General features: G+C 47.5%; 1 protein-coding gene across 1 annotated transcript; it reads right to left on the minus strand.

Annotated features, from left to right (window-relative positions):
* Positions 1-4707: 4707 nt before the first annotated feature.
* Positions 4708-8485, minus strand: LOC109779278 (peroxisomal nicotinamide adenine dinucleotide carrier). The gene is made up of 11 exons (XM_020337877.3): positions 8153-8485; positions 7980-8057; positions 7799-7873; positions 7540-7670; positions 7321-7375; positions 7106-7222; positions 5998-6066; positions 5813-5920; positions 5479-5547; positions 5336-5390; positions 4708-5176 (listed from the first exon to the last, which is right to left on the minus strand). Exons 1-11 carry the CDS (start codon positions 8231-8233, stop codon positions 4974-4976), a joined length of 1041 nt encoding a protein of 346 aa, XP_020193466.1. The 5' UTR covers positions 8234-8485; the 3' UTR covers positions 4708-4973.
* Positions 8486-15112: the final 6627 nt, after the last annotated feature.

A 15112-nucleotide genomic window follows, 5' to 3' on the forward strand; every position in this document is an offset into this window, starting at 1 on the left:
GTCGGCCCATGGTCAGCCCACCGCCACGGTCACCAGAGCACGAGCAGGAGCCACGGGAGGAGGTGGTACAGGCGCCTCCGGCACAGGCGCCCCCCGTCTGGCAGGGGCCGCCAGCCCACCTGTGGCAGCCACCGCCCTACGCCAACCTCACCGGTGACGATGACCAGTAGGACGACGACGGCGCCCACCGGCGACGGGCCTTTATCTACTTTTTTAATGGCTTTGATTAAGTTGTAGTTTAATTAAGATCTGCGTTCAACTTTGGTACCATGGACGTATGGGCGTATCGTATGGACGTTTTATATTTATATTCATGTTTTTGTATTATTTGCAAGTTTATTTTCGTCTTTTGGGGGCAAAAATTTAAAGGCAAGGCGTGCCTGTTGGGCGCACCGATGCCCGCACGACAGTAAATGGACGGTCGTGCCTTTTTTCTGCCTCAAACAAACAAAAAGCGGACGAACCGAACATCCGTTTGAGATCACACGTTGAAGTTGGCCTTACTCAGACGACATTGAGCCAACATTACTCGAACGACCCGGCGTGTCAGGTACTCGGGCAGATGGGAATTACTCTGCTGAATAACGTATTAGAAGGTGAACAACCAATAGGAGCGTCTGAGGCATCGAAGGGTTCAACACTCCATACGTTATTAAAACTCTCACTATATTGCGTAGTGGACGGTAATAGCGGTTTGATGTGGGCTGAAATAATATCTCCACTTGTAACATAGGAGGTCAAGCTGGTAATGATTAATCGTTACCTGCATCCCCATGGATACTTACTCTATTAGGAGACGGGGATGTGCCAACTTTAATGTCCATAGGGAAGCTGGTGGGTAAAATACCTTACTTAGCGTGCAAGACAAGGATGGAGATGGGATAGCATTACCCCTGCCAGTTACCCGCCTTACACATGAAGACCTTACATGTGGGCTCTAAAATTAGTAAAACCGATGTAATTCACGCCCTTACCCACCCAAATTTCCACTCATCCCACCTTTGGACAAAAAACCCTAAGAAAACCCTAACCTACTGAAATGCTATCAAAGGTTGTTGTTGCTTGCGCGTATGGGTTTTCCCACGGTGATAAAAACCCGACGGGGATGGGATGGTAATATTTTTATCTCCGCAGACGGGTATGGAGATGGGGACGAGCATGGAAAGGCTATCATGGGGACGGAGATGGGAGTCCAATACCCGCCTGGGTAATCCTCATTGCCAACCTATTAGGAGGTGGAGGGTGGTCACCCCTCACCACTAGACAAAGGGGCTCTCATTCTTCCATCTCTCTCTCTCTCTCTCTCTCTCTCTCTCTAAAAACTCTCTCTCACACTCACTGCAATTTCATGATCATATGGAAACAGAGAAAGCCTCTCCAAAGCACGAGACGTAGGGTTGTTATCTCCGTCGTGAGAGGCTTGAACTCGTAAAAATACTTGTGACACCCGTTTGCATCTCGATAGATCATACTCCTTTACCGTACCCCTCCTCTTGAGACTTTTTACAGTGCATCAAGTCAATTTGGGCTGTTCGTTTCTATGGTTTGGAGAGCCCAGATGAGTCCATACTACACCAGGTTTTGGGTAGTATATTTACTAGTTAGGGCATTTTGGGTACTTCAATATTTATCAATCGCGCGGTCAGGTTTCTTCCCCGCCATGGCCAACCTTTCCTCCCATCATCTCTTGCCCAGTCCACGCCGGCAAGCTGTCCTGTACTTTTCGGTGACAAGCCACGGCCGCCGACGAAGCAAAGCTGACGGCCTCGGTTCGTGCACCAAGCTGGAATTTCCCTCACGTAGACAGGACACAACGATGTAGAAAAGCTCCGCCGACCGGATAGACAATCACGTCATGCACATATGCAACAATCAGATCACTGCTTGCTCTCGTAACACAAGTGCGCACGCGAGACGCTTGCTGATGGCCACAAGCACATATGGTCCCCTGTGATTGTCTCTATTGCATCAACTCACCTTGTGATTACAAGGCCGGTGGCGTTGAGCAGAGCTCTACGACGGCGGGATCGAAGATGGGCAGTTGATAAGTCTTCCATTCACCCTTCTGCTCCTCGGGCGAGTCGACGCCGGACACTTCCGGGCCGACAAGCTGCCCGACGCTCTTGGCCTGCGATCAGGGGTTCCGCACCATGCGCCTGAACCAGGTTCGTCGCCGTCGCCGTGCCTCTCTCGCGGGGCAGCTCCGGCAGCCCGAGGGAGTAGCTGTAACGTGGGCCGCATATGCATCCGCTCGTGCCTCCTCGCAATGAGGCTTGGGAGTGCACCGAGGGAGTTATCGAACTTGTCAATCACCTCGCAGCACCACCCCGCCCATCACTTCAGACGGCCGTCGCACACCCGCGCCGCCTTGCTCGCCATCGCCCTGTCAGCCGCGTTGCCGTTGCTACTCATTAAATAAAAATCAAATCGGCTAGTGCACCGGGCGCCACATGAAGCCGTGTTGTTCTGTGTGCATGCATTGGCTGCAAGGGAGTGGGTATAGCGGAGGTCCTTGCGCCGGCGAGCCGCATGGAGATTTTTGCGGCGGCGTGGCCTCGTGAGCAGCGGAGGAACAATGTCGCGTCAGATGGGATTAACTTAATTAATTAGATTAATATAATTATGATTAAAGCTAAGAAAGAATAAATCTACCTCTTATTGAGAATTACTAACATGTCCTTGAGTGAAAATTTTATAGATCAATACTGACCATTGGATCAACTAAATACTACCCACTATGTTGGGTAGTATGATGCACAGTAAAAAGTCTCCTCTTTTACTGTCGGAATTGTTCCCATGACAGCGCCCGAGCTGCTGCTCACGCCCGAGATTCGCCAGGGTGGCTGGCGAGGAGCAGTAGGTGTGGGCGAGGCGGCCGTTGCGGGGGCCGATGACCGGGGTGATGCAGGGGTGCGGGGTCGGGGACTGTTGCATTTGTCGCCGGCGGCGAGCCCTTTGCTCCTGCCCCGCCTCCTTCCTCCTCCCTCGTGCTGAGTCGCAAGCTGCGTGCCCAGTCTCCCATGCCCCCATGTCCCCTCGCCTCCCCAAGCACGCGCGCGCCGCCCAGTCCCCTAGCTCTCTGATGCCCCTCCCATTGGCCGGCGAGTGCGTCGCTAGACGCTAGGGAGGCTCCACCGCTACCTGCACCCTTCCCCGAGCCTCCCCGGTAGCTGAACACACCACTGTCTCCGGCCTGCACCCACACTGCTCCACGGCCCTAGGCGGCAGCGGCGCTGGGCTCGTTGGGGTTGGGAGCAGGCGAGGCATGGCGGTTGGTGCAGAAATTTCCATCCCGCCAAGGATAAAGGAAACTGTAAATTATGGGACGGCCCGATATATGGCACTTGTTCGGGACCTTTTTTTGCCCCAGTACCTTAGGTTAACGGTTATTCTGTGGGACGGCGGATTCGCAATATCTGCTAGAGTTGCTCTAAGAGCATCTACAACCCTGGTTGTCAAATATGGTCTCTATACATCCGCGAATGCGTTCAGACGCGTCTACAAACACTGACTTGCACCGTCTATTTGTCCTCGCCCACAACCGTCATCCTCAAATCGTCCAACCCCCAAATTCATCCAAAGCATGCAACTACCTAGATCAACATTGCTATGTAGATCAGAATTACAAATATATAACACAATCCGCCCAAAAGACATGGTTCTTCGGAGGGGAAGGGGAGAGGCACACCCGACACCGGATCTGCAGCGGCGCAAAGCGAGACGGCCCGTCACGCTCGGCCGCATTGCGTCAGCGGGCCACCGAGGATGGCGCAGAGCTCGAGCTCCCGCCAGTGTCCACCCACGAACGCTTAATGGTGATGTGGAGCACTAGCTCCTCGTCGTCCAGCGCCTCGCTATCGTAGTCGTCCTCCTTCAGGAGTCCGTTCGGATCGGCCTTCCTGCCGAACCGCGATCTGGACGGACAAAGAATGCCGTAGTCACTGCCGAAGCCGGCCATGGTGAGGGGAGGGGACGAAAAGGGACGGGAATGGGAGGAGACTGAGTGGAGCGGTCGAGTGTGGACTGAACTAGGGTTTTGTCCGATAGGTGGGGCATTTGTGGGGTTGTGGTGGGCCATAGCGGGCCACAACCTACGTGGCGGGCGTGTTTGGGTGTCCCCATATCTGTCGCACATATGGGCTGAGTATGAAGAGTACCGGACAATCCAAAGCACAACCCAGTTGGGTGGCGAATACCTGACTAAACAATGACCGGGCAGGCCGCCCGGGCGTTTGGGGCCAACATGGGGTGCCCGGTTGGAGATGCTCTAAAAAACCGGGTTTTCCCCTGGTGACATTTAGGATAAAGATTTTTCATCACAGAAAGATTTTGTTCAAAAAAAGTTACACTTTTCTTATAAAAGAACAATGATTGAAACAAATTATTATGGGGGTGATGTCCTAACTTTCAATGTCTTATATAAGATTTTTGATAGATTTCAGAACAAAGCAGGAAGAATACCCAAAAAGACAAATTAAATTCCATCTGGAGTTCTTTCTCCTATCAGGTAGTTAGTTTACACTTTAGTTTCCAAAGTCAGCTCTAGTCCCTAAAGTACCAGGCTCACTGCTCACTCACTGGTGTTATAGATACTTTCCAATATCGATAAGCTGAAGTAATTGCTGATTTTCAGATATACTACAAGACATCCTTTCATGAAACAAACACAAGCTAAAGAAAACCAAGAGACCCGAGCACATGAGACAGTTGCAATTCGAACTACCAACTTATTTTTGATGTTCCAACGTTCCTGAATATATTTTACATTACATGAATGGCTTAAATATCCTATCCAATGTGTAATTTATCCCAGTACCTACGAGAATCATAGTGGTCACCGTATAATCTCAAGTTTACATACCCATTGTGTCTACCATCTGTAACCTGATGCCTCAGAGGCGAGCTCTTTTTGCCTACTCTGTTTGCAATTTATGATATATAATCAGCAACTAACACTTCTGCGCAGACCTAGATCATCTTGACGGCTTTGAAGGCAACTTCTTTACCAGGCTGGTGTCACCGGTTACCAAGAATCGAGCACCTTTCACCAGCTCCTCCTTGATCATAAAAAGGAGAGCAGAAGCAAAAACACTCTGTACAATTTTTGTGCCCATTCCTTTATAAAGCCCTGATAGGCCTTCATAATGCATCATTTTTGTGATTGCATCAAATGTGCCTGAAAGGAAGACATCATGCAATGAAATAATTGATAGGAAGGTCAGTAATAGCAAGAAATAATAACCGGAAGAGAAGTAAATGACTTGGTAGCAGAAAGAGGAACTGAAGCAACAGTACTGAATCATTTAAAAAACACGAATGATGGCTGATCGTGTACCTTTGTAGCGATGCCTCTTGTCATCATCAATCATCTGCTTCGCTTGAAGTCTTGCCTGTAGCATAAGCATGGTTCAGTTTGACATACATGCACAAATATGCAGCGGAAAAGTTGCACTTATATCTGCTGCACCAAATAATCACCTTCACAACTAGAAGAGGATATGTAACAAGAGTTGCACCCAGTTTTGCAACAGCTCCGAGAAGAAAAACCTGAGCATGGGTTTTCACGAAGGAGGTTAGCTGTTACGAATTTCCATAACATAGTTAACTAACAAAGAGATGCTAATATTAGAGGAGCACATCAAAATGCCAAAGTGCTTTCAACAAATCTTGTTCCCTTTTTATAGACTGGATATATATCATGAATGAACAAACTTTTAGGTATTCATAAGTAATAGGTTCAGGACCTTCAGGCCCCAGCAACAGACCTCCTAATAATCACTAAAAATAATTCACCAGAAAAGCTATAGCTTACTTCAATAGCAGTCAGTCCTTGAGCCCCCTTAAAATTAGAGGCACGTCTCTTCTTCAGCTTCTTAAGAAGAGTCTCGTACAGCATGAACTGAATTGCGGGATTGCTGACCTAGTAGCAGGTAAAACGTGGTGAACCACCCTTGTAAGACCACTGAGAAACAGAAAGTGCGAAAAACAGAGACTTACCATAATAAGAGCTGGAATAACCCCTTTCCAGAAGCCAAACGCTCCAGCTTCCTTGTAAAGATCCTGAATCTGCAGATAGACTAAGTCAATCAGCCATACTTCAAACTAGTTCATAACTGTAGCAGTTGAGAGCGGCTTTGAATTAAGATCACATGTGAAATAACAGCCTTACATAAATAAATAAAAGACAACAACGAAAGGAAACATGAATTTGTTATGTGCCTTCATAAAGTAACATTATTGACCCCATTATTCTAGTACATTATTTATCTTGGTCCTGTAATGCTGACCGCAAGATGACTCCCAGGCCCTTCCATTCCGACATATGCAAATTCAAAATAGGAAGATTTTTTCCCATAAGTTTAGCCCAACCAAGTTATATTCCTTACATTACAATCATAATTCAACATTTACAAGATTCAAAGAGTCGGCTCAGACCATGTTCCTTTTATCGAGAATACAAACCATATGCACTTTGTTGTACGATACGTGCAGCAACATAGCAATGATGTGAAGAATATATCATGTATCATTTCAGTGCTTACTGTTCAGCTAGTGAATCCTGACACCCTGTGGAACCCGAACCTGATACTTATAAACAATTTAAGGCATTACCGATTCTCACCAGCTGGGCGCCTTCAAATAAAGGGCGGAGAAAGGGTGAATTTATCAGTTTGAAATCTTAGTGATTATAAGGATATATGTGTCTTGTTACTAGATGGTAACCTTATAGGCTTCTAGCTGATGCCAAAGGTTGTGACTTAGCAAGAAATGACATACTAATGAATTATAATAAAAGAAACGTGGATGTGCACGAACTATCAGTTACAAGGTAAACATCCATATCCACGAAAATCCTCAAAAGATATTCAAGATGCAAAATAAATAGTACTCCCTCCGTCCGAAATATGTGTCGCTGACGCAGGGATTACTTAATAGTAACATGAGCCCAGTCACAACCTTATAATCCCACAAACTACTTAATAGTAGCGTCACCTTTTCCCAATATGGTTAAGAACAAAACGTTAATCAGACATGTAGTAGTCAGCAAAATGTAATTGCATCCCTATTGTCTTATCCTAGAGGGAGAATGATCAGGGATACATACAACATTGATAGTTTTATGAGGGACGTTTTCCACTGGGGCAGGTTGTAGGGCCTTATCAAGAGCAGATGTCAAACCCTGATCCTGAGGGCCTTGCTGTTTGTTTGCCTTTCTGTGAGTCTGCAGACAATAATAAATTAGTATTCAGGATATCAAATGATTTCCACTAAAGGCAGTTGACTGGGAAACACTGCTCCCAGAAACTGGCATTTCCTTACTTGCATTCGTGTGACAACAACCCAAATTGGGTTCGTGAGAAGTACATTAACGCATCTGCAAAAAGCAAACGTGCAGATTTGGAATCAAGAGCACAAAAAGCTCATCATCATAGCCGTAACCTTTTAGAACACACAGTATGAGCTTACAGTAATTAAGTCCAGGAAAAGACAATGCGAAAGCATGAGGTCAACGATAGATGCACAAATAATTCGAATTACCCAGAAAGTGCAGCGACAGTGAGTGATTGGAACATCCCGACGGATCCATCCCCAATTCCTCTAATGGATCGCCGAAGGGATGCTGCCTCCGCCCTGCTCCGGAATATTTGGTAGAAGAAGTAGTAGACACCCTAATAGCACATCAATTTCATCAAGAAGCGTGTAAAGCATCTCAAAAACAAGGCTGGACTTGTATTCACAGGAAGAAGAAAAACAAGGCAGGCAGGTAGTAGGTGAATCGAGCAAGCAGGGAACGAACCTGAGAGGCCGCGGTGCCGACGAGCGAGGGCGCCAGGCCGCCGTAGAGTCGCTCCCACCCCTCGTTCTGCACCACCTACTAGAGCAGAAGAGGAGATCATGGAAGCATTAGACTCGGATCAGGGCAGATTACGCGTCAGCCCGGACGAAGAGGAGAAGGGGGTCGGGGGGAGGAGGAGGACCAGGCACAACTGGCGGACGGCGCCGTCCTTGAACGCCGGCTTGGAGGGGTCCCGCTCCGTCTGCTGCCGCGCGTTCACCTGCCGCGGAAACCCTTCCCCGTTCAGCACGCGGAAGCAACAACAGCAAAAGGCGAGCGAGCGAGCAATCTGGGGCGCGGGGAGGCGAGACGTACGGTCTGGAGGGGGTAGGTGAGGAGCTGGGCGACGATCCCGCCGCCGGCGCCGGCGAGGCCGTTGATCAGCGCGTCCGACATCTCCGCCCCGCCACCCCGGTGGATCGCCGCCGCGGCGTGGTGGGCTGCCCGAAGACCCGAGGCCCCCGCCCCCTCGGCCGCTGGTTGCTTGCCGTGCCTCGCTGGATTGCTGCCGTGGGAGTGGGAGAGACGGAGGAGGCGTGATCTCCTCGGTTCGGTCCCGTGCTTTACTGGTACTGTCCTGCTTCCCCTTCAAGTTCAGACGTCTGCATAGTAGTACTGCTGCTCGTCAGCTCGTGTCCCTCCGCCCACCTTTTTAAACCGCCAGTTGTTGTTTAATAAACACGTTTTTTAAACCGAATTAAATCGAATTGATCCCGAATTAAATCGAATTGAGCTCTGAAACAGTATCGGGGATAGCTAAATGGGTTTCGTTTAAACAATGTATGTATTCGGGCATCGTTTTAGTTTTTCCATTTGCATATTCAATTCAATTTAGGTTTCGTTCTGGTTAATTTGAGTTGATTGATGGGGAGTGGCGAGAGGAGTTCGCGCTTTGCACGAGGAGGATATCTCACGCCTTGGCATCTTGCCAGGAAAGCGCAGTCTGTACATTTCACAAGTGAAGGCCGGACAGCGATGCTTTGCTTTGTTTACCGCGCCAACGGCTCAACACACAGTCAGATGTTTGATGTTTGTTTCGTCGGCTTCCATTCAGGCATGGATGCCCGAATATACTGCTTCAGTTGACTTTTTTCCAGTCGTCCTGAATGCATCCTTAGGGCAGCTCCAACGCCGACTCTCAAACCTCCCGCAACCATTCGAATTACGTTGTTCAGATCGAGGAAACCATCCAACGCTGACCTGTATGGTCCGCGGGGCGGTCCGGACGCGATTTCTTCGGCAAACCGGAGACAAGAGTCCGGAGGTTTGCAAGAGTCCGACCAATCCTAAGCCTGCTTCTGACCGCCCTGACCCACCAAAAAATCCTCCCCCTCCCGCGCGCATCCCGCCCGACGCCAGCTGCCCGCATTCATGCCGCTGTAGAGCGCGCCGCTCCGCATTGAAGGCGGCTCAGGGCGGACGCGACCTCTCACTGCCTCCGCCATTGAAGCGGCCCGCCGGTCGAGGGTGCCGCCCGCTGCAAGCCCGGCTGAACACGCCTCCACTAAACCCGCGTGAAAGCCAAGAAACGTACTCCTGCCACATGTCCGTTCATGAGCGGGCGGGCCGAAGGAAATATGCCCTAGAGGCAATAATAAAGTTGTTATTTATATTTCCTTATTCATGATAAAGGTTTATTATTCATGCTAGAATTGTATTGATCAGAAACCTAAATACATGTGTGAATACATAAACAAACCCCGTGTCCCTTTTGAGCCTCTACTTGACTAGCTCGTTGATCAAAGATGGTTAAGGTTTCCTAACCATGGACATGAGTTGTCATTTGATAACAGGATCACATCATTAGGAGAATGATGTGATGGACAAGACCCATCCGTTAGCTTAGCATAATGATCATTCAGTTTTATTGCTATTGCTTTCTTCATGTCAAATATATATTCCTTCGACTATGAGATTATGGAACTCCCGGATGCCGGAGGAATACCTTGTGTGCTATCAAACGTCACAACATAACTGGGTGATCATAAAGATGCTCTACAGGTATCTCCAAAGGTGTTTGTTGAGTTAGCATAGATCGAGATTAGGATTTGTCACTCCGAGTATCGGAGAGCTATCTCTGGGCCCTCTCGGTAATACACATCATAAGCTTGCAAGCAAACGACTAAGGAGTTAGTCACGAGGTGATGTATTACGGAACGAGTAAAGAGACTTGTCGGTAACGAGATTGAACTAGGTATGAAGATACCGACGATCGAATCTCGGGCAAGTAACATACCGATGGATAAAGGGAATTACGTATGTTGTCATAACGGTTCGACCGATAAAGATCTTCGTAAAATATGTAGGAGCCAATATGAGCATCTAGGTTCCGCTATTGGTTATTGACCGGAGAGGTGTCTCGGTCATGTCTACATAGTTCTCGAACCCGTAGGGTCCGCATGCTTAACGTTCAATGACGATATAGTATTATATGAGTTATGTGATTTGGTGACCGAATGTTGTTCGGAGTCCCGCATGAGATCACGGACATGACGAGGAGTCTTGAAATGGTCAATAGGTAAAGATTGATACATAGGATGATGGTACTCGGACACCGGAAGTGTTCCGGAGGGTACCAGGTACATATCGGGACACCGGAAGGGGTTCCGGGCACCCCCGGCAAAAGATATGGGCCTTATGGGCTAAGAGGGGAAACACACCAGCCACAAGGGGCTGGTGCGCCCCCCATATGGGCCGAACCAAGAGGAGAAGGAAAGAGGGGAAAGGAAAGGAAAGGGGGATTTGGCCTCCCCCTTCCTCTTTCCTTCTCCCTCCGGCAAATATGGCAGGGGGCGCGGTCAAGGGGAGACCCCAAGTAGGATTCAGCCTACTTAGGGCGCCTCCTGGTAGCCTCCCCTCTCCCTCCCACCTATATATGTGTGGGGGGCGCCCTAGCACACACCAGACAATTGCCTAGCCGTGTGTGGTGTCCCCTCCACCTTTTACACCCCCGGTCATAGTTTCGCGATGCTTAGGCGAAGCCCTGCGGAGATCACTTCACCATCACCGTCACCACGTCGTCGTGCTGACGGAACTCATCTACTACCTCGATGTCTTGCTGGATCAAGAAGGCAAGGGACGTTACCGAGCTGAACGTGTGTCGAACGCGGAGGTGCCGTGCGTTCGGTACTTGATCGGTTGAGGTGAGAAGAAGTTCGACTACATCAACCGCGTTGTGAAACGCTATCGCTTACGGTCTATGAGGGTACATAGACACACTCTCCCCTCATTGCTATGCATCTCCATGGATAGATCATTGCGTGTGTGTAGAATTTTTTTTGTTTTCCATGCGATGATTCCCAACAGTGGCATCATGAGCCAGGTCTATGCGTAGATGATATGCACGAGTATAACACAAAGAGTTGTGGACGGTGATAGTCATACTGCTTACCACCGATGTCTTATTTTGATTCGGCAGTATTGTGGGATGAAGCGGCCGGACCAACCTTACATATCCACGCACATGAGACCGGTTCCACCGACTGACATGCAACTAGTTTTGCATAAAGGTGACTGGGGGTGTCTGTTTCTCCTACTTTAGTTGAATCGAATTTGACTACGGCCGGTCCTTGAAGAAGGTTAAAACAGCAAACTTGATGAATCACCGTTGTGGTTTTTGCCGTAGGTAAGAACGGTTCTTGCTAGAAACCCGTAGCAGGCACGTAAAACTTGCAACAACAAAGTAGAGGACGTCTAGCTTGTTTTTGCAGGGTATGTTGTGATGTGATATGGTCAAGACATGATGTTATATACGTTATTGTATGAGATGATCATGTTTTGTAATTTATCTGGCAACCGGCAGGAGCCTTATGGTTGTCTCTTTATTGTATGAAATGCATACGCCATGTAATTGCTTTATTTTATTGCTATGAGTTAGCAATAGTTGTAGAAGCAATAGTTGGCGAGACGACCACGACGCTACGATGGAGATCAAGGTGTCAAACCGGTGACGATGGAGATCATGACGATGCTTTGGAGATGGAGATCAAAAGCACGAGATGATGATGGCCATATCATGTCACATATTTTGATTGTATGTGATGTTTATCTTTTATGCATCTTGTTTTGCTTAGTACGACGGTAGCATTATAAGATGATCCCTTCACTAAATTTCAAGGTAAAAGTGTTCTCCCTGAGTATGCACCGTTGCTACAGTTCATCGTGTTGAGACACCACGTGATGATCGGGGGTGATAGACTCTACGTTTACATACAACAGGTGCAAGACAGTTTTGCACATGCGGAATACTTGGGTTAAACTTGACGAGCCTAGCATGTACAGACATGGCCTTAGAACATTGGAGACCAAAAGGTCGAACGTGAATCATATAGTAGATATGATCAACATAGAGATGTTCACCATTGATGACTACCCCATCTAACGTGATGACCGGACATGGGTTAGTTGATTTGGATCACGTATCACTTAGATGACTTGAGGGATGTCTATTTAAGTGGGAGTTCTTAAGTAATTTAATTAATTTAACAATTTATCATGAACTTAGTCTTGATAGTATTTGCATATCTATGTTGTAGATCAATAGCACGCAGTATAGCTCCCTTATTTTTGATATGTTCATAGAGAAAAATAAGTTGAAAGATGATAGTAGCAATGATGCGGACTCGGTCCGTGATCTGACGATTATCCTCATTGTTATACAGAAGAATTATGTCCTTAATGCACCGCTAGGTGACAGACCTATTGCAGGAGCAGATGCAAACGTTATGAACGTCTGGCAAGCTCGGTATGATGACTACTTAATAGTTTAGTGCACCATGCTTTACGGCTTAGAACCGGGACTTCAAAAACATTTGAACGCCACGGAGCATATGAGATGTTCCAAGAGATGAAATTGGTATTTCAGAGTCATGCCCCATGTCGAGAGGTATGAGACCTCTGACAAGTACTTTGCCTACAAGATGGAGGAGAATAGCTCAGCCAGTGAGCATGTGCTCAGAATGTCTGGGTGCTACAATCACTTGAATCAAGTGGGAGTTGATCTTCCAGTTGATTGTGTTATTAGCAGAGTTCTTCAATCATTGCCACCAAGCTATAAAGGCTTCGTGATGAACTATAATATGCAAGGGATTAAAAAAACAATTCCCGAGCTCTTCACAATGCTTAAGGCTGCGGAGGTAGAAATTAAGAAGGAGCATCAAGTGTTGATGGTTAACAAGACCACTAGTTTCAAGAGAAAGGAAGGGAAAGAAAGGAAACTTCAAGAAGAATGGCAAGCAAGTTGCCACTCCTGGGAAGAAGCCCAAAGCTTGACCCAAGCCTGAAACTGAGTGCTTCTACTGCAAAGGGACTGGTCACTGGAAGCGGAACTGCCCCAAGTATTTGGCGGATAAGAAGGATGGCAAAGTGAACAAAGGTATATTTGATATACATGTTATTGATGTGTACCTTACTAATGCTCGTAGTAGCACCTGGGTATTTGATACTGGTTCGGTTGCTCATATTTGTAACTCGAAACATGAGCTACGGATTAAACGAAGATTGGCTAAGGACGAGGTGATGATGCGCGTAGGGAATGGTTCGAGGGTTGATGTGATCACCATCCGCACGCTACCTCTACATCTACCTTCGGGATTAGTTTTAGACCTGAATAATTGTTTTTTGGTGCCAGCGTTGAGCATAAACGTTATATCTGGATCTTGTTTAGTGCGAGACGGTTATTCATTTAAATCAGAGAATAATGGTTGTTCTATTTATATGAGTAATATCTTTTATGGTCATGCACCCTTGAAGAGTGGTCGATTTCTGAAACTCCTATTGGGCTTGGCCCAAAATAGACAAAATTCCAGCAATCCCCCACCAGATCCCAGAGGCACACAAAATTTGCCTTTGGTTCCAAAACACTGTTTTATATACCGGTACTGCAGTGGAGACTGTTAAGTTGAACTTCCACCTAGAACTCTATGCTACACTAGTAAGCAACGGAACAGTGGACTGCGCCTTGAACTGCAAGTTTTCTGCAAATCTAGCTTCACATAAAGCCTTGACCGATACGTGGCTACCGTGGGTCTTCCCCGCGGGTGGAGCTTATGCGTCATACTCCGAGACCTTTCATGAGTTTACTAGAGAGAACCCTACTCTCATAGATTGCGACGTTTAACAATCAGACTCGTATAGGTGCATTCTTCAAAAGATGTTCTGCAGGACAACATCTCTGCTTCAATGAGCCACTTAGAACACATTAAGATATACATCAACCTGCCATGCAGATTTAGGAGAGTATTGCATCTTCATGGAGTGGTATTGTTAACAGTAAGGATACTCTCCTCTCAGTTGACCAACAGCTGTCTTCCACATCTAATGCACGGGATCTCCGATCACATAGACTAGGTTACCACTGTGAACAACTCATATTGTGGGTCTTGTCGTGGAATTGTCACGGCAGATGTCCTAGTGTGAGGACTTAGTCGTGAGGCCAATGCATCTAGGCGGTAGCTTGAAGGGGTTGGTCGGAATCGAGAGACGCAAGGCGGATCAACACACAAGACAAGGATTTAGACAGCTTCGGGCCCCGGGAAACATCATCTGGTAATAACCCTACATGCTGTTTGTGGCTAGGTCTCATTATGCTCATGAGAGAGTCGCCGTATAAGTCGGATCCCCCTTTATGTCTAGCCCTAGAGATTGTTTCTTCTTGCTTGTCCCTCTTGGGGAGCCCTGCCCCTCCTTATATAAGTTAGAGGGGCGGGTTACATGTGGAGTCCTAATAGAACTAGGACTAGTCTATCTTTTCTTACAAGTTGAATACAAGTCCGGGTCTTGCTTCCTCGTAAAGGAAATATTCCTCATGCCTTCCGTCTTAAGCCGGCCCATAATAACATGAGTCGGCCTACTGGGCCTTGGGCCCTTGTCATCTGTCTGACCCGCCGTCGGGGCCATCATTAAGTCGCCAGGCTCATGAGTCGCCAATCCTCCGTCGGGTTACGATGAAGCGCCAAGTCTGGCCGGATCATACTCCCGCCCGGGTCATACCGCGGGGTATATCCCCGACATTAGCCCCCAGTTTAATTTGGATTTATCCATGTTAAACTGATCCTGTAAAATAAACACAAGAACAAACTTGATAGGTTGTGCTCCGGGTTAAATATTTTCCTGAACCGGCACCTGATCATCTTTAAGTCCTTGTCATTTCCTCCTGGATGCATACTCAAGATCTTATAGCAAATCTCTTTTAACAGATATGTCCAAACCTTGCCAATGCAAAAAATTCAGGCACTTCTTCTAAAAAATCCGGGTCAATAGGCCAGCTTCATAACC

Source organism: Aegilops tauschii, chromosome 4, assembly GCF_002575655.3.
Source record: "Aegilops tauschii subsp. strangulata cultivar AL8/78 chromosome 4, Aet v6.0, whole genome shotgun sequence".
NCBI lineage: Eukaryota > Viridiplantae > Streptophyta > Magnoliopsida > Poales > Poaceae > Aegilops > Aegilops tauschii.